This window comes from Coloeus monedula (assembly GCF_965178545.1).
Source record: "Coloeus monedula genome assembly, chromosome: 15".
Lineage (NCBI taxonomy): Eukaryota > Metazoa > Chordata > Aves > Passeriformes > Corvidae > Coloeus > Coloeus monedula.
The window spans coordinates 3,306,370-3,326,692 of NC_138795.1; the positions used below are offsets into that span (position 1 = coordinate 3,306,370).

The following is a 20,323-nucleotide window of genomic DNA, read 5'->3' on the forward strand; positions in this document are numbered from 1 at the left end:
TAATCTTTCTCACTTCAAAATTACTGCTGTTCTTCAAGCCATAAATCTTGCTTTTGAGAAAATTAACTCAAACTGTTCACAAATAAATCTGGAAAAATATGAAAATGGATTAGGTTTTGGACTTACAAAAAAGATACCAGTAGAAAACGCCATTTTTTTGCTCAAAAATAATTTCCCACTGTTCAAAAACAGCTGTTTCCAAGGGGTTCCTTTCACTGTTGTCCCACATCCCAACAGATCTGGTGGGATCCAGGGTTCCAGGAGGTGTCAGGAGAAGAGTCTGTTCAGCTGAGAACACAAATCCATATCAAAGTCTGATACGAGCACAGAAGAGCAAAGAGAAGGAAACTGGATGGTCCCATTTACAACTCTGAAATCAATACAGAAATAGCCACAAAGCTTAGTAAACAAGAAAGTGGAAAGTACATAACAGTATCGTTAAATCTCTTTTTATTACTATTTTAAACACTTTTATGATGCAATTTCAAAGTGTGTTTTCACAATTTTTTTTAACATTTCATCTCTCTGGCACAAAGTGCTGGCATGGAAGATCCATCAGTCCTGACAGGTTTGTCCTTTAAATGCAGGTGATGCAGGCCTGGTTCATCTCCTGCTTCTGTAACAAAGAAAATCTCATTTAACTTCACCGTTTGTCCCTTCCACATGCTCCATGAATCCTTTAATTGAGGGTGATGGACCTTGTGTATGAACACATGGAAATAGGTTATTGGTACTGACACACAGTGGCATCTAAATCATTAAGATCTTGGCACCATTGAGAACTCTTTTATTAACAGAGAAATAAAATGGAAACAGAGGGAAATGCCTGGGTGTCTGAATCCATAATTCCCTCCAAAATGAAGAGAAACTTTGCAATGGTGGCAAAGGTCAGTGAAATGTTTGATTCTTCTGCTTGCATCAGTGGAAGGACAATCTAGGAAGCAAATATTTCCCTCATTCTCTTCTTTCAAGATCTCAAAAAAATTCTCTTGTCTTAGGAAAATGTGAAATTAATAGAATTGTATTATCTGAAAATCAAGGGATGGGAGCAGGAAAAGGTTTTTACCAATCCAATTGTTTAATGCAAGTCACATTAACTTGTTTCATTTTATTTTAATGTTTAACTTCCTTGTCAGTATACTCAAACCAGAGATCTGGGTTTTAAAAATCTCACACTGCAAACTGTAAAGTTAAGTACCTCAAAACCAAAGAAAACAATTTTGAAAATGTAAAAAAAATATAGATACAAACAACACTTTTTCTGATTGTTTGGTTTGATTTGAGTTTTCTGTCATCATTTTAAATAACCCACAAATAGTTTATTCCTGTTGGGTAGGAACTATTCAAACAGGAAAAATGCAGCTTTGGAGACTGCACCAAGCCTGGCTCTGAGCAGCTGCTGCACTCCCAGCTGAGCTGTTCTGTGGTAATGCAGGGACTGGGAGCTGGTTTGGTCCTTGGCTCTGGCCTGGACCTGGGCTCTCCCCTCATCCCTCTCTGGATGCCCAGGATTGTGGCAGGGCACCTGGGCACGGGGTTTGCCCAGTGCCACCACCCCAGCCCCGCTCCCCTGCAGCCAGCCCTGGAGCCCCTTTCTCTTTTATGCCTTTTTGACCCCAAATCATCCATTTCAGCAGCTCCACAGGGTGATAATGAACCAGACCCAGGGTACCCCTTTGATCCCATTTCCATCCTGGGTGAAGCCAACCCCATCCAGAGGGACAGGAACTAAAGCCAGGCCACTGACACAAATCAGAGGATTTTGGTGTGTCCGAGTGTGTGGCTGCAGCTCTGGGGGGCAGGTACCAGGATTTGCACCTCCTGCCATCCTTCACCCAGGCACCGAGGAAACTCCTTCACTAAACAACCAACAGGAACATCCCTCCTTGGAAAAGGGAGGAACAGCCTGGCACGAGCAAAAGGGAAATACAATCGAAATAGAAAAGCAATGGCCACCAGCACAGCAGGGGAGCAGCTTTCTCCTGTATCATTGCCCAGAGCTTTATCCTAGAAATCAAATTTAAAAAGCATGGCAGAATCTTGCTGTTTCATTCTGGCCATGACTGTAATGACAACCAACATGAAAACAACTGTTTTACAACCATGGTATACTCGATTTACACCTTCAGTCCCAAAATTACATCTGTAGCAAGACGCTGGCAGTGGCAGCTGGGCAGGGCCAGCACAAGGGCTCGGCAGATCCCTCGGGAAAGGCTCGTGTCACAGTGCAACCCCAGCTCTGACATCTGGAGTGTGGCAGGAGCATCAGATTCTCTCTCAAAGATGGGATCATCACCCGATCCAAGATTGGAGCCCAACACTTGGTTCACAGACCACCTCTACTGCAACAGACCAGTGCAAGAACACCTTGGATTTGTGTTTCCACCTTTTAAAAGCTATGAAATAAATACCACAGTGTTCCTTGTCTAAGTCACATTTGTTGTGTGGCCACATAGGCCACGTGTTCATCTCTAGGAACACACTCTTCTATCTTTACACTAGAAACCAAAATAATAACTGGAATAATCTGCCTTTCAAGATACTGATCATAGGAGGTTTTTGAGTTTTCAGTCAGATTTGGTTGCTTCTGAAAGCTACTGATTTGAAAAAAATCCAGGATTGCCTCTCAATAACGGTGTCATTAAACCTGTACCTCAGCAAAGGCATTTCTTCTTTCATCCTTTATCTTTTGTATGCTTTGTTAAATTAGAAACTCAAATCAGCATAAACTGCTTGATAAGGGAAAGGGAGAAATGTATTCAGATTTCATCTGGTGATTGTGGCTCATTCGTTGCAAACAGCTCCTTCATCAAGGCCATCAGGTGAATTATTAACCTCTTCCATCCACAAACAGAAAAATACCTTCAGGCCCAAGGAAGCAATGCCAGAGAAAAGGTTCCTTGGGTTGTCTGCAGGTAACCTTTCATTCATGTCCTGTCATGGGACGGGACACAGCAAGGCTCACTCTGCAGAGGAAAATGCTGGAGGGGAGCAAGGCAGGGAGAAAAGCATGAGCAGGGAAGGGAGAAAAGTGTGTGATGCCCCCAGGATAGACGTGGGGACCGTCCTGGTGGGAGCAGTGACATCCCGGTGTCCTTCACTGCTCCTCTGTGGCTCTGCCGCTGCCCAGCCACTCTTGGCAACACATGGTGAGAAAAGACCTTCCTGGGGAGGTGTTCCACCAAAGTGGCCCAAGTTGGCTCAGGGAAGACACTCCCAGAAATGAGTTCCTGCTGCTCATCCTCCAGAGCAGCAGCTGCCTGCCAGGGTGGAACAGCCAGCACTCCTCCCAGGCTACTCCAGCCAAACCTCATCGGTCAGCTCCCTGCTATCAGCTCCACAGAGCCCAGAGAGGGCCTGGCACTCCTCCAGCCCCCAGGGTGCACCCTGACATTGGTGTGACCAGCAGTTCCAGCAGAGCACTGGTTTTGAGCAGCCAGGGAGCAGGCACAGAGCAGGTAATGAATGCAGCTCCTGAGCAATTAATTCAGCACATAAATAGAGTAGCAGTCAGCAGGTGCTTGCTGTTGTCCCTTCTAGTCGCCCCTGAGACTGGTGTCCAGGCTCTGCAACAGGTAAGAGAGGCATTTCTGGGAGCAGGCTGTGGGAAGGGGACTCTTGGGTGTGCTGGGGGGAAGGATTTTAATCTGGACTTTCTTCTAAGCAAAGGATTATCATGGCAAATAAAGCCAAACAAGGCAACAGAAAGGCTCTGGTAGTAATGGGAGGAAAGGCAGGGAGGACAGGTAGAGGAGCTTGCTGGGAAGGCTGGAAAACAAAGGGTAAATGGGGTATGTTGGCAATGAGGATCAAGGCCAATTCATGTTGTTTTAAAATGTATGGAAGGAGTCAGAAGCAAAAATTAGTTAAATCAAATGAGAGATAAAACAATAAAATAAAGTAATCCAGGTGTCTCCCCAGCTTCTCACACCCAGGGGACACTCCCCAGCAGCACTTCACCAAACTTCACAGAGCCCCCCGAAACTCAGATCCTTCTGCAAGGAGGGAGGTTCTGTGACAGCCCCTGGTCAAGCAGAGCAAACATTTATTACAGAACTCAAATCATCCCCTATGAACCCGTGCAAAAACAGCACCTTGCTTTACACGAGCTCCTTAAATCATACTTTGTATTTTGCTTTTATATCAGACTGCTGGGAGTTTTGAGAATAAGTGAGAAACCACAGAACTTCCTCTTTGGCCTGTGTACTTTTTAAGAAATTAAGTAATTCCTCAAAGGTACCCCAAAAAAATCCAGCATTGGGAAATTTTCCCGAAAGTGTCAAGACGGATTGGAGGCAGCCACGATGCCCTGTTTACCTCCAAGCTGCTCCTCCCTGGGAGCAGCCAGGGAGGGGGACCTGGACATTCTCACAGCTCCTGCACCAGCTCCAGTCCCAGATGCTGGACTGGTCATGCTGGTGTTGCTCGAGGCAGAAGTGACCATGTAGATTTGTTTCTTCATTTCAAAATGAATCTGCTGACAGAGGCAAAAGCAAAGGGCTGCCAGGAACAGAGGGATCCTCAGCTGCACCCACCATCACCTCACTGCTGAAATGATTCATTTTCTCCCAAAAAACAGACACCAGCAGTGGGGCTGTATCAGGCTTTGAGAAGTACTCCACAGCTTGGGAGGGAAAAAAGAAAAAAGAAAAGGAAAAACAACAATAAAAACATGCTATAAACCAAATTCACTGTGCTGTTACACCAAGGCAAAAACAATCTTTGAAATAAAAGTCACCAGTAGGTTGAGCCTTACACACTTAAAACAGAGGGTGGCTGTTTACAAACTGCTTTTACTGGTTTCAAATCCTCGTTTAGAGCAAGGGCTCAGTGGTCTCTAGTAAGGAGGTTTTCCTCTGCTTCTAACAGAAATTCCCATCTGCCTCATGGGTGTGATCCCAAATAAGGGCAAATGGGAAAATAAAGGAACTGTCCCTCCCTTTAACACAATCAATACAACGGCCAAAAACCAGCATGTATTTAATAAATGCAATGTAGATTGCTTTATTTGACCTTCTGTTCACAAAATAATTTTATTATATGTATGAAAGCAGCATACAGGCAATAAAATTATGAAAACATTCACAATACATAAATACACAGACCTGATGCAGGATGTATATAGTTTGTTAGACTTTAAAATTTTTTTTCCTCTCAGTTCTCTTTTCCTGACAACACATTTTTCTTTGATATATGTTATGGAAAAGTTGCTCCAAAGGGCATTTTCTCGCATTCAGAAAAGAAATGGATTTCTTTGAATGCTGCTGAATATTAACACCCAGTGCTCCTGTTGCTAATGCTCACTGATTGCTTTTGGCATTACAGAGGGAAAGCAGCAGGGAAGGACAGTGGAAAAGTAGCAGGATTTTTTAATTAAACATTGGCAACTTTTTGGGAGTTCACAGGAGGATTTTGAGATGGAGGCTGCAGTTCCATCCGTATTTAGAAATGTTTTAGTCCAAAATGGTAATGAGGCACTATTCCTTATTGAGTGGAGTATTGACATGGCAATTACTAAACTGTAATGTCCTCCCAGCTCCCGGAGTAAAGCACCAGGTACCTCAGGTTTTAATTCTGACTGTGATAGAGGAGCAGACAGACAGCAGGGTCCGGGTGCTCCTGCAGGAACACCGGTGATAACGAGGTTTTTGGCATCCTTCCTACCTTTATAACCCAGTGTGTTTGTTCAGAAAAGATATCCAAGACTTGAAATAAGAAAAGTCTGAGAAAGCCGTTTATCTTACATAAATACAAAACACGATATACTAAGAATTGTTATCTAAGAAGCTTTCCTTCCCAAACTGGATTCTTCTTAAGGTCGTAGTCATATTTAAGGTATTTACAGATCCACAAACGTGACATTCTAGCAAAGTCTCTGTAACATGAAACTTTTTAAAAATAAATAGCAGCAATTTCTTTTATTTCTATAAGGGAAGAGAATTCGCAACTCAGTCAACTCTGGTCCTATCTTTTGAAAGAAATCCCACTTAAAAATAAAAAAAAGCCCACAAGCAAACAAACTCCACACAGCATCAGTTTTGTTGATTCCTTCATTTCTTGCTGAGCTTCTGAACATTCCTCCATTCCCCTCACCAGCTCTCCAGACTATCAGAGCTTGTAATAAAGTGCTGACTGGTTGACTGGTCAAATGCAGTTATGACACTCCAAAAATATCCCATTATTTAGACATCTTAAATAACATAAATAAAGCTAGATCTGTTATAACATATGAAAAATATCAATTTAAAACAATAAATAAATAAAACCAGTATCAACATATTACCTCCCAAAGCTTTAAAAATAACCATTCTCATTATAAGGCTCAATTATTTGTCAGAAATAATTTTAAGAAGGCATCTACCTACCTTTACAATCCCTCAGTCTTTAATTAGGACCTGTTAACACCCACTATCACAAGACACAGCAATCTTTTAACTTCTAGTAAACATTAATCTTTAAATACTCAACATTTATCTTTTGCCTCACTTTTAGCTAGAAATTGGTTTCTCTGTACAGAGAAGAAGCAACATTTTCTTTGTAACTGCACTGCATCTAAATTTGTAGATTTTCCTCAGTGCGAACAGTACAGTTTAACATCCTTTTTTATAACCAATTTCCGGTGTATTTTTCTGTTTATTGTTTGAAATGTTAAATTTGCTCTGAATGCCAGGAAAATTGATTCTGGGCTTGGTGTAAATGTGCATTTTTCTCCCTTAGAGCTTAGGTTCTCACCAAAGGAATCTTGTCTATCTTTTTTTTCTCCCAAAAAGATTATTACAATATACACCATTAGGTCTTGCTGAGTAAACCTTACTGTTCAGGTTTTATGCTGCCCATTCTGTGTAATGGGATTGATCTTTTCCAAAGAAACATCAGCTTCATAATCCAAGATACCAGACAGTGCTGGAGACATTTTCTCCAAGGTCTTTGACAGTTCACCCTCTTCTTCCTTTTTAAGAGGTTCTTCTTCCGGGCAAATAATTGCATGTGGGATCAGATAAACCAGATTAGACTCTTTGGGGCTAGACCCTTTGGGCTCGTGTTGGCTGGAAAAAACCACTGCCCCGTTGTTGTTAATGCTGACAGTCTCGATGGCATTGCCAGACATGGGGCAGAGCCTGTAGCAGCCCAGCAGGGTGGAGAATGCCTTGCGGAAATCAGCGTTGAAGGCATAAATGATGGGGTTGAGGGAAGAATTTGCCCATCCAAACCATACAAAAACGTCAAAGGTGGTGGAATTAATGCAGAAAGCCTCTGCTCCCTTGGATGGCTGGGTCGGCTCGCAGAAGGGAATCATGCAGTTCAACACAAAAAATGGCAACCAGCAGCACACAAACACCCCCATGATCACCGAGAGAGTCTTTAACACCTTTGTTTCCCTCTTGAAGGACATTTTGAAGTTGCTCTCTGGCTGCTGGCAGTCCATGCTGCTCCTGTTGCCGCCCGGGTTCTGGCAGTTCTTGGCATGCACTGCTGCTCTCTCCAGAGCCGAGATGCGCCGGATTTGCTTCTGAGCAATCCGGTATATCCTGGTGTAGGTTACTATCATGATGGCCACGGGGATGTAGAAGCTAATTAGAGAAGAGGAGATGGCATACATCCTGTTTAGGCTAGAATCACAGTTGTCCATGCTTACACCCTGTAAGCTGGCATTGAAGTCCAAAAAGCTCGTGGTTGTAGCCTTGTGCCAGTTCAGCTGCACTGGGATGAAGGAGATCAACACGGACAAAGTCCACGCCACGCTGATCATAATGAAGGCTGCCCTGGGGGTCATTTTCCTCTCGTACCTAAATGGGCTGGAGATGGCCCAGTATCTGTCCACACTAATGACACAGAGGTTTAAGATGGATGCTGTTGAGCACATAATATCAAAGGCCACCCAGATGTTGCAAAATGAACCAAAAGGCCAGAAACCGGCGATCTCGGCCACAGCTTTCCAAGGCATGACCAAAACTGCCACTAAGAGATCTGACACGGCCAAGGAGATGACAAAGAAGTTGGTCACCTTGGACCTGAGGTGGCGAAACCTAATGACAGCTGCGCAGACCAGAGTGTTTCCCAGCAGCGTGGAGAGGATCAGGAGCGAGAGGAAGCAGCCCGTGAGGATCCGAAAGGAAGAGGAGTCCCTTTCCACCAGCAACCCTTCCCCGTCCATAGTGGTGTCGTTCCAAGTCATAGTTTCTCCTGAGGGAAAATCATATCATGATTTTCATGACGACATCAACTCCTCTCCTTGCAGAGATCAGAGACATCAGATGTCCATTAATTACTCATCACCAAACAGACCAAAGGTCCTTTCCTACAGTCCCTTCGCCCCCGGATGGACCTCACCCTCTTTGAATCATCCTGAACAACATCCTGAAAGCTCTACGAGCAGGAACTGGAAATGCACAAACACAGTTAACCCTACAAACAGGGGCTTTTAGCAATCCCTTCAGAAACACACTGCACCACCCCGGCATGGAGTAGCCTAACTCAGACAGCTCACCTGTAAATGTTCTGCTGCTGTCCTCTGCAAACACACCCCACACACAGCAAAGCAATCACTTTTCCATGCTTGCATCTATTCCCACTTAAATAGACTATTGATCGAGTGTTTCCAGTGTCCACTGCACCAGCCCTTCATATTTACTGAAGCGTATTAGACAAGGTGCCTTTCCTCTACTTCCCTAAATGTCTCACTGATGAAACACGCCATCCTTCCTCCTCGGTACATTCCTGTTACAAAATGCACCAGTTCTCTGTTTCTTGGCAGTATCAGAAAGCAAATCTTCACTTTGTTTCAAACTGGTTTACATTTCCAAGACAAAATAAATTAACATACAGTAGGTGTGTTTTAAAGGTTTTCAGTAAGAAGCAGCTCAGGTTATTTAGTTTGACTTAAACAAGAAATGCTGGCTCCTACCTTTCACCTCTGATTCCCTGTTTGCTCTGGGATGCAGGGCCGTCTCTCCTCCTGTTTTAGTTTTGGAATTGCATAGCAAATCTTATATACAAAACCAACACAGGAACACTGCATTGCATCGTGTATGTGGGGTTTTTTCCCTGAAAGTGTAAATTGGCAGGGGAGAAGTAAGAGTTGGACCATCAGGAGTTAGTTTTCAAGGGAGCAGCAGGTCTGTGCCGTCGGACCGTGCGTGACGGACCCTGCTGGTGTGTGCCCAGCTCCCTCCATCCCACGGCCCCTGCTGATCACTCTGCAAACTTTGTTGGCCGGATCAGTCCCAGTCGTACTTTGTACATCCCGTTGAAGCGGCACATCAGGGCAAATCATCCCAGGCAAAAGGCACGGTATTCCCAACACTGGCAAGAGTCGATTACCGGTTTTTTCTTCTGTCGTTTGCCGGATGAAGAAAGAGGCGAGAGGAGGAGAAGGACCCGAGTGACCTTCCCTCGGCCACGACGCCGGCGATGCCCGCAGTGGGTTCCTCTTCCAGCAGGGACGAGTCGCTTTAACACTCCGCTGCCAGGTTATAGCTCTCCATAACTACTCCGGAATAATCCCACCTCCTGCTGCGCTCCAGGGATCGGGTCCAGCTCTTACCATGCTTTTTCCTTCTCGGAAAGGCGCAGGCGGAGGCAGCTTCTCACACTCTCCCGCAGCCCGCCCCGGGCCGCGCATCTCTCGGCTTCCTTCTGCCCGGGGCAGGGCTCGGCAGCATCGCCCCTCCAGGAACGCTCTGTCTGCCTGGCGACTCCTTCCTAAAGGATTAAGATAAGGGAATGACAGGCATGGAGGCACGCAGCGGGCAAAAAGCCACCCCCCTTCGCTTCCTCTAACATCTTCGGTCGGGCGCCGCTTCTTCTGGGCAGCTTTTCCTGCCTTCCTGGGGAATAACGTCCCGGGCAGCCGGGGCGAGAGGCAGAGCGGGGCTCCGGGAGCGGCTCTGGTGGAGTTTAGCGCAGCCGGGATTACTTTGCCCGAGCTGCGGGACGCGCGGGGCGCTGCGAGCCGCGCTCGGTGCACTGATGCGGACAGTGAGTACCGGCCCCGCGCCTCCGCGATGGGCGATGCTCGGGAGGGGCCGCGGGCCGAGGCACCGCCACCCGGGGGAGCGGCGATAGCCCGGGGCACGCTCGGGAGCCGCTGCCGGCACGGCGGGGCAGGGGCCGGGGCTGGGGGCTCGGCCGGGGCAGCGGTCCCTGCGCACCGCCCCCCGCCTGGCGCAGCCCTCGGCTCCCGGCGCAGCCGCGGCCACCGGGCTCCCTCTCCTGGGCGGCCGCGGCCCCGCCGGGGGTGGGCACGGACGGGGGGCAGCGGCCGCACGCGTCCCACACCGCTCCCAGCCCGGCTGACACCGGGATCGGCATCGTAATCCTGTGGGCAGGGAGCGGGGAAAACCCACGGACGGGTTCCGCATCCCGACGGAATCGTGCGGGCTCAGGCGAGGGCACGGAGAGGAACAAACAGTGCGGAGCCGCCGGAGCCCCGAGCGGGCACCCCCGAGAGCAGGGACAGCCCGTCCGAGCAGACCCGCAGCTCCCTCCAAAACCTCTTGGCAAAAACCCTCCCAGTTCGGTAGTGAGCACCAAAACTGGAGCGGTTGTTCCTCAAATCCTTCTTCCTACAAAAGGGTCTTTTCTTGCTTACCTTAGCCGCAACAGGCAGGGAAAGATGAACATGCTGATTTGCAACCTTTTCATAGGAATCTTACCCCCCAAAAAATCAGAAAATAAATATAAAACACGTCACAGGGCGGTTTAAAAACCTCCTAGAAGAATAAATACTGTCACTAAGTTGTCAACATAAATTCTGTGGGGTCCAGCACTTGTGAAGTTGCTTTTGTGCCATCTATAATTTCTCATAATGTCACTTAAAGCAGATACAGTGCTAAGCTAATCTTGACTACTTAACTGAAACACTTGTTTTCCTTTCCCCTTCTCTTTCTTTTTTTATAAATTTTAACTGCTTCTCACCAAGTTCTCATCCCGCCCTCCCCCTGCTTATTATCCTGTCCTTTAATCATCATTCATCCCCAGAGGAGGGTGAAAATAGACAAGAAAATGAATCCTGTGCTGTTTGGTAATCGAGATCTCTAATGAAACTCACTGTGAGTTTTCTTTTTCTATTTTCAAGATCCTTTTTCTCTTCTCTCCTGTTCTTAAAGCTCCACACAGGTGAGGCTTACTGCACGATAATTATTTTCGGCAAAGGTAGCGTGTTCCTGTTTTTCCATAGAAACCCTGGGCTGAGGGGAACATTGCCTGCATAAGAAGCCACTGAGCACACTTGATTTTATTTGCAACAACTTCCAGAGGCTCTCCTAAAATGACTTTCGACCACAGCCATCCTGGATTATTCCAGGAGAAATCACAGCATGTAATCACCCAAAAAGCAAAATTTTTGAGGAATATTGGAGAGAAATGCTGAGGTACACATTGCAGAGGAGAGAGAAGTCTGCTCTCAAGAATCTGCTTATCAGCTTATCCAGCAAAATCTTCAGTTCGTTTTTACCAGGAAGTGGCCTTTCCTGGGGAAGAGGCTGGATTCAGCATTGGAAGAACCTAATGCTGCTCATATGAGTGAGGGTTTCATTTGAATCTGACATTAAAAAAAGCCTTTTGGATTCCTACTCACAGCAGCTTGTAGACTCTCACAGCCCTTATTTTTTTTTGGCAATTCAAGTATCAGTTTCAGAAGCCAGAGCCTCTGTCCTGTCTCTTCTCCAAGTTTGTGTGACCAGTCCAGGGATGAATGAAAGGTCTGGCTCAGCCCTGACTGAAAAGCCCTTTCAGCAGTTTCAAACACCAGGAGTTCATCCAGGGCACCCTGCTGTACCCATTTGTCACTCTAGCTCATTTATGAGCTTTAAAAACTTTCACGACTTAACACTCATACCCAGGTGAGGAACAAAAGGGAAATCCACTAAACCCCTATTATTATTTAGTTAAATTTAACAGTAGGATTAGGCAGCAGATTGCCACGACTCTGGGAGCCAGTTACACGAGTGTTGGGTCATTTTTCCTCTTGCTGCTCTCTGGCCAAGCTGCCCCCAGCCAGTGCCAGCAGGATCAGCTCTGGTCCAGCTCTGGACTTGCCTGAAACTGTCAGCAACAGGATGATGGTGCAGATGTTTCCTGGAGATTCAAAAACAGTCACAGAGCTTGTTAAATTTCTCCCTGGGTACCCACATGAAACAGCTGCTTAACTTTATTTAATGCTTTTCAGTCACTACTGACTGCTGCTGGAATCAAAGCAATGGCCAGCAAAGGAAAGCTTTTGTGTCCCTATTCCCACCTGCTCCTCCCAGGAGACTCTGGCTGGAGAAAGTCCTACCTGCTCCATATGAAGATTTAAAAATATAAATACTGAGTAGCACTTTGATCCAAATGATCTTAATTCAAGCAGAAATTAGCTACTGGAAGATCAAGTCTGAGTAGAACAAAGCCCAGATCTTGCATTCAGAGATGAATATGTTTTAACCTACAAAATAGTGCACACACTAGATCTGGAGAGAAGCATCTGAATTTACAAAATATATTACAGTACATGGATACCAATTGTACTCACATCACCCTCAGGATGACTTTTCATGTCTGCAAGCATGGGATCTACTAAACATGAAATCAGCTGAGGCATATTATTGGAAATAGTGTCTAAAAGAGCTGTCAGATTTGTAAATAACTGGTTATGCTAATATCCAAGATAAATTTAGCCTCAATGTAACCCTCTCGGAAAAGTCAAGGGTTCCTGGAAATCAAACAGCTCTGAAGTCTTTTAAAGATCAGTGAAGCACATTGTTTAAATTGATATTATCATGTTGTGCATTCCATGAGGAAAACCACAGCAGTCACTACAAAAGCACAGAGCTAAGAGTGGCAGCAGAAAAAAAACATTGCTAATATCTCCGAGGATCTCAAGCTCACTCCTGAATGATAAAGATCCATCAGCAGGGAGAAAGGATCAGTGAGAGAAATGATTTCTAGTCCCCAAACGCTGACAACAAGAGGCCTAAATATTCAGTATTTGAGTGTGGGTACTTTTTTTTTGACTGTAGATTACAGCCACTGCAGCTGGCCCTCAGTGCCTGGTGGATTCAGCAGGGCTGATCTCAAAAAGCACATGTGCAGGTTGCCTTGTGAACTATTTTTCCAATGGCAGCCATGGAGCATCCCTGGGTATCAGGTCACTGGTGAAGTGTGTGAGGAAATTTCAACACTGGCAGGGAAATGGAAAATCAAAAAAGCCCTGAGAGAAACACCATGTCTGAAAGTCTGAATTTAAATGACTCGTTTGAGGGGGCTCATTCAGGCTGGACACAGAGGGCAGTGCAGGAGGGTATAAACGGGAAGGATTTGCTGTGCACTGCTACTGCTTCCCAGGATCTGGAACTCATGCACTGGCTGCAGGGTGCTCAGAGGGCAGGACCAGGCACTGCTGCTCCCCTGGCATCTCCCCTGTCAGGCACTGATGCATCAGCACAGCCCCACTCTGAGCCAGGAGAGCCCAACTCCACCCGTGGGCCACAGCAGATGGAGCCTGCAGAAAGGATTTCTGCTGTGGGAGATCAGGCAGCAGCCTCTCAAAAGGCAGCCTCGTGTCACACCCAGGCTTTAGGAGTGCTGGAAAAGCATTGTCTGGTTGTTCCATGTTCCCCTCCCAGCCTCCTCCTGCTCAGAGCCCATTCAGGCTCTGCTCCCCTCTCCCTCCCTCACCAGTGATCCCTCTCTGCATCTGCCCAGAGCAGGTTTCAGCTGGAACCACCCACCCCCCACCCCCCCCCCACCCCCCCCCAGATTTTACAACAAAATGGCTCTTTTTGGAGAGATGAGGAAGACAGGAAAGAAAGAGAAGTACCAAACCTGCTGCCAGGGATCCAAGCAGAAGCTGTCACCTGCACAGTCCCCAGCCCCAGGAGCTGTGGGTATTTAAACTCAGTGTGATGCTGCCAATAACTGTGTTATTTAATCTGCAGAGCTCATGCAGTGACTTTTTATGGGGTTTTTCCAGTTCCACCCACTCACTCCCACAGGACCAGAGAAAGAACAGTTTCCCAAAAGGAATACTTGGAGTGACCTTCCTGTTGCAGCTCGACCTGCTCCGTCAATCCAAAAGCCATTTACTGGATCTTAAATCACCCTGGAAATTGCTTGAGCAGGGAAACTTAAAATTTCCCCCCTTCTCTTTCTGGGATTTCCATCTGCCAGAGATACGGGGCAGGAGAGGGATTACTGCCCTGCCAACACTTCCCTCCAGAGTGGGTAGAGAGCCAAACTGCAGAGGATGATGAGAATAAATTAGAGCTGAGAGGAGAGCTCTAAGGAAAGGAAAATGCATCCTCTGACTGCCTCATCCCTGCGGCACAGCAGAACAGTGCCAGGAAATCCACAGCAAGCCAACGTTTCATTAAAACCTAATCTACACCAACAAATACAGAACACCTCCAAATTTCTGATCATTTCACTGACAAGTAGACACTGGATGTACTTCTGAGTTTTATACTTTAATCTGTGTAAATAAAAACCCTACACAGCTGATTGCTAAGGACTTGCTATATGAAATGGCTCTTAAAGTAGTAAGTCAGCAAAAAAATACAGCCTGGGCCATTCCCTCCCAATTTAGGCTATATTTGCATATGCATATTTTTTACTACTGTACAGCTTTAATTTTTTCTTTCACTCCACACTGGATGGACATTTTAGGCCCTCAGAAAAAAAAAAAAAAAACCTGAATATGTGAATCAAAAGAAGAGTCACGGAGAAAATGACAGCAGTTTTCATGTCAACGATGGCTTTGACATATTAATTAGTATCTCAGAGATGAAATAAAGCCAGTGATACCGAATGATTCATTAGAATGAAATTAATCTGAGGAATAATTAATTCTGAGGGGATGGAGAAAAAGAATACAAATAGATATATTAGCAGCAAAACTCTTCAGCGATGAGTGTGACAGTGACTTCTAGCAGCAGTGGATGAGACTGCAGATAATACAATTTTCTCAGCAGATGGCTTGGTAGGTGGCACTCTCCCTCCTAAACTGCTCTTACAGATTTACTCCTGAGCTGCGTGCCAGCATCAAATAGATCCTTACCCATATTCCAGCCCAGCCCCTGATTGATGGATGGCAAAGAAATGTTTAACAGAAAAACTATTTAAGAGCAGATTTTTGTGGGTTTCTGGTGCAGGATGTGATGATAAAGAGTGTGCTTGGTACCTACAGCAAGTGGACAATAATTTGCCCTACATCTGATTATTAAATCCACATTATTACACATCAAGCATGGTCAGGCTCCACAGCCCTGCCAGTGGCAGGCTACAAATCCTTGAATTAAAGATAATTAAACTAATACTTACCAAAAAGTTAGAAGCATCACTTCTTGCTCTTAGTGAAGGCTGGCAGCAGCATTTCAGCACCACAGGGAGCCACAGAAGCCCAGCCAGGGCTCTCTGCAAGGGGAGCAGCCCCACAATGCCCACGGAGCACAGCAGGTCCAGCTACAGCAGACAGGGTCAAGCAGCAGTCCAGCAACGACCTGACCTCTCCAAATGTGCCAGTCGTGCAGCTCTGCTGCCTCAGGCAGCATTTTCCCATCTGCAGCTCCCCAGACAGCCCTGCTGCCGTTGTGATGTTGCAGTTCCACCCTCAGATTCTGGGATTAAACTCTTCCCCAAGGCTGCTTGTCAAAGTCAAATCACACAGTCTGGGCTTGATGGCAGTCAGAAGCATCCCACCAAGTTCAACAAAACACTGGAACAATATTCCAAATGAGAATCTGTACCAAGGTCTAAACCTTGGGCTGCTTCACTCCTCCTGAAGTAACTTTCATTCAAACTTTTGAAAAACCCTGTGAACCAACTACCCCAAACTATGATGTTATCCCAAACCCACTCTCACCCTCGCTCAGCTGGATCTGTTATCCTACCCCAGCCTCCATGCCTGTCCCACCACATCAGGCAGAACAGTTTTTCCCCCCTAACATGAGTAACTTCTCCCTCTTTACATCCTGCTTTGATGTCCTTGGCTTTTCCCTGCCCTGTTGCTGAGACAGTCTCCAGCAGGCTGTACTTTCCCAGGCTGGAAATGTTCCCTTGAGTTTCATTATGCACTTGTCAGCATCTGGCCCAAGGTCAGGGGCCTTCCAAAGCACCCAGTTCTCCCTGCTCCCTTCCCTCAAAGCTCATCAGGGCTCAGCTTCACTAACACAGGCATGCAGAGTCTCTTCTCAGTCCATCAAACCAGTCCTCTCCATTCAGGAGAGGCTAAAACCAGGGATGTCTTCCAGGTATAAGTTCCATGTCAGTAGAAAGTTCCCTGGTGCTTTCTAGTAATTGTGTACTATTTATAGGAATTCCCTTCTGCCTTCCCAAAGTTCTCTTCTGCTCTTTAGAAATTTGCCACAGCCTTCTAAGAACTGTGCTAGGAATCCTTATAGGATTCCTCCACTGTTTTATAGCAATTTCTCCTTAATTCATAGGAAATTCCCTCCACCTTCCTGGGAATTTGTAGCAAATTTTCTCAGAACTCACATCACATTTTGCTTTCCTGGGGTTCTCCCACAGCTTTTTAAGAATTCAACTTTCCTTGCTAAGGATTTCCCATAATTTTTCCACAAGCTACATGTCATTTTCTAGGACTTTCCTGTGTTTTCCTAGACATTTTCCATACCTTTCCAGGAATTTCCTGCTGCCATGAATCTCTCACTGCTCTCTAGCCATTTCCATCAGCTTTCAGGTGTATCCACCAGGTTGTGACATGGTATCAAGGGTTGTCCCATGCTGGTTGTGCTGCTGTGTGTTGTCACGTGCCAAATGCTATTCCCAGTTGTTCTGTGGTGTCCTGTTTTGTGATATATGGCATATTTTGTCATTGTTGTGCTGGCACACCTCGATCTCATATTTTTAACTATTTTATAAAGCCACGGGAAAGGCTCAGGGGTGAAAGTAAAGGATTAATCAATATCTGGTCCCTAGACACTGATGAAAAAAAAATGTCAGGTCTGTTTGAAGGAGTTGTGAGACCCTGTGTCCTGTGGGATGTTCCTACACCTCCTCTTGCCCCTACAGGTGTATTTTGACAACCCAGATCACTCTGCCTGGTCAGGGGTCTTGCTGCCAAAAGCGGCTGGCACGGATCTTTCATGGCAGCAAAGGTCCCACATTAGACATTTATAAAATAGCCACACCATAGAGGAAATGGCTTCCTAATCCCCTTGAAAGGCTGGTTTATCCCTTTAAACACAGCTTTACGTCCCTTCTAAACACAGATTGGCTTTTCATCTTCATTCCCTTCCATTCTTATCTGATATAACTGTACATCCAGAGAAAGAGGAAAATTGAGTATGCATTAATTTAGCTTGGCACAGTAGAGCATGAGTAACCTAGAACTGAGTTCAAATATTGCAGATGGAGCCAAAGCATTTAACTGATTTTGTAAGTAACACTCTATCAGCTTATGTAAGAGTTTTGTTACAATTTATATTGCCAAAAAATGTTGTGTTACTTGCCTGTTTGATCAAATTTCCCAAGATAATAGTTTATTCCTTATCAGCTGAGACTGGGAAAACAGGGTGGTGGTTTTTTTGGTATACTGACACAGACTCACAGAAATCGCTGGCTCATTTACAAAAACAATCCTTGAACTCCCTCAGACTGTACTGATGTCCCAGTCTGGAATTTGGATCTTCTACATAAAATTAATGGATATTACGTCAGGAAACCACAGGAAATGCTGGATATATGTGGTTCACCTCGCCCAGCACTCAGCTCCTGATAGCGAAACCCAGCACGAAGCCTTCACAGGCACCTCCCATTGAGTGCTAATGAATAATTCCCAGAAATGCTGCTGCTTTCTTCTGGCAAACCCCTGATAACAGCCAGCTTGGTGCCAAGGCCAGTTTCTGACATCACATTCCAGGGCCAGCCTCTGAATACACCCCAGATCCTTGCATGTGCCCTCTGGAACATCATCACATCATTCCCCACTGCTCTACAACTACTTTTTTCATGGAGCAGAAAAGTCTTGACATCTCCCATGCTTGCGTTCACTCTGACTGCACTGTTTTTAACCCAGGGTTTGGAATTCCTGGTCCTGCAGTGCCACTTACTGGACATTTCTGTTCATAAAACCACGTGCAGGAGCTCTACATTTACTCACTTGATTCCCAGGGCTAATCTGAAATCGATAAAAACATAAAATACACCAATGTTCACTTAGGAATACATGAAAGTTTGAGTAAAGTAAATACAGAAAACTTCATTTCTTAGATGAGGCAGTAATTGTGGAGGAACAGAAATCTTCCTTTTCTGGTCAGTGTAGGGAAGAACTTTCCCCTGTAGTAGTCTGGGAATTCTTCCAGGTGGAAACACGCAGATGGTTAAATTCATCCCTCGTTCAACAAATGCATCTGGGAGTTTGCAGGAATCTTATTAATATATCCCTTGGAAAATAAGGCAACTGAAAGGAATGCTTCAAAAGGAGCTGGGGTGGGGCTTACTTGATTAATCCAGATGTATATTTTTAATACAGCCAAAAACATTTTAGTGTGAAAATCAGTGCAGATGAAGAAAGACATGGAGTGAGAGGTCAGATATTCCTTGTGACTACCCATATTCACCCATTTGCCCTTCAGTTTGTAGCTCACGAGTAACTGGTGGTGATTGCTCAGAGCCATCTCGAGCCCTTTCGGGATCCATGGCAAAATATCAGATTTGTTACTCAGCAATGGGAGAAATGACTCGTCCAGTGAAAGAGAGGTTCTGTAGCTGTTCAAAACCATCTGCACTGAGCACAGAGCAATGATTAACTCGTGCAGCTTTGCACGTAGCAACTCAGAGAAAGAATTTAGGTATTCATATATCCACATTAAATACTCTGCAAGCAGAATTTCAGCTGTGATGTGAAGAAAAGTCCATGTGTGGTTTTAAATCGGATGAACAAGTTGGTATCTTTGGCATACAAGAAAATTATTATGAACACATCAGTCCTCAGACTGCAAACCATACAAAACAACACCAGTTATACCCAACAACAACTAATTTATTTCTCTGCACAACATCCAGCTGTTTCCATTTTCTGAACAAGATGGTTTTTGCCATGTTTTTTAGCAACAAGTGTTATGGCCAGATATCACCACAGATGTATCAGTGTTGGATCTGTCAGTGGTCATGGAGACTGGGATCTGACTGACAAGATTAAAAAGAATTAGACATTAGCAGGGAAATATATAAATTGTTCACGAATTTTGTTGTGAAGCGCAAGGGTATCAGTGCCAGTTTTTACTCTTTCATGATGGACTCTCACCTGGTATATTTGCACCTGCAATTGTCATATTTATATCTCTAAGATTTAAGTTGTGGAGCCACAGGAGAAATAGAGCAGGAGACATCTGAGACTGGATGTGGCTTGTGTCAGAATGAAGGCTGACTCTTAATTTTTTATTGAAAATCATGAACTGAGTTGGCTTTGAGTTAAAAACTGAAAACAAACTCCAGCCTACACAATTCTATTTTATGAAAAAAAAATGTGTAATTTCATAGAAGTTGAGTATTAACAGCAAAGCTTTCATCAGTAAGTGCAACTCCACAAACATTTGGTATCTGAGCAGAGTCATGGCTTTTTAATATAAAATTCCCACTCTGTATCCCACAATGAGCAGGGAGAGGGAGCTCAGTCCTGTATCCAAAGAGCAGAAGAGTAGGATTGCTCTGCTTGCACAGCTGCCACTCCTCCGGGGATGAGACCTGTGGACAGCGCAGCGATTTTACAACGGGAATTTGAGCAGAGGAGCTGGATTGGGCTATAGATGGCACTTGCAATCCGTTCGTGAGATATTCTGGTCCACGAAAGACCTGAACGAGCACAGCTTGTGCTCTGTAAAGGGGCCGCAGCTCCGCGGTGTCTGCACCCGTGTGCCCCGCTCCCAGGGGACTCAGGGATGGGATGGGATGGGATGGGATGGGATGGGATGGGATGGGATGGGATGGGATGGGATGGGATGCGATGGGATGCGATGGGATGCGATGGGATGCGATGGGATGCGATGGGATGCGATGGGGTAGGATCGGGTTCGGGTTCGGCTCGGCTGGGCTGGGCTTGGCCACGGCACAGCTCGGACCTGACCGTGCCGGTTCAGATCGGGTCGGGTCGGGCCCGGGCCGGTCCTGCCCGCACTGGTCGGGTCAGCTCAGCCCTCCCCGGGCCCCGGCCGGTACCGCCCCCGGTTGTGACCATGCCCCCGCCAATCCCAAATGTCCCCATCCCTGTGCTCACCCTGTGCCCGCCCAGGGACAGTGTCACCTGCCGCGACACCTGGAATTAGCGGACCACGGGCACGAGTGAGCAGGTTGCACAGGACTGATGAGAACTTAAGGGGAACTAAAA

General features: G+C 45.9%; 1 protein-coding gene across 1 annotated transcript; it reads right to left on the reverse strand.

Moving 5' to 3' along the window:
* Positions 1 to 6,817: 6,817 nt before the first annotated feature.
* On the reverse strand, positions 6,818 to 8,983 carry DRD1 (dopamine receptor D1; the record flags this gene model as incomplete). The annotated part of the gene is made up of 2 exons (XM_082291256.1): positions 8,906 to 8,983; positions 6,818 to 8,184 (listed from the first exon to the last, which is right to left on the reverse strand). Exon 2 carries the CDS (start codon positions 8,174 to 8,176, stop codon positions 6,818 to 6,820), a length of 1,359 nt encoding a protein of 452 aa, XP_082147382.1. The 5' UTR covers positions 8,177 to 8,184; positions 8,906 to 8,983.
* Between the last annotated feature and the right edge of the window lie 11,340 nt (positions 8,984 to 20,323).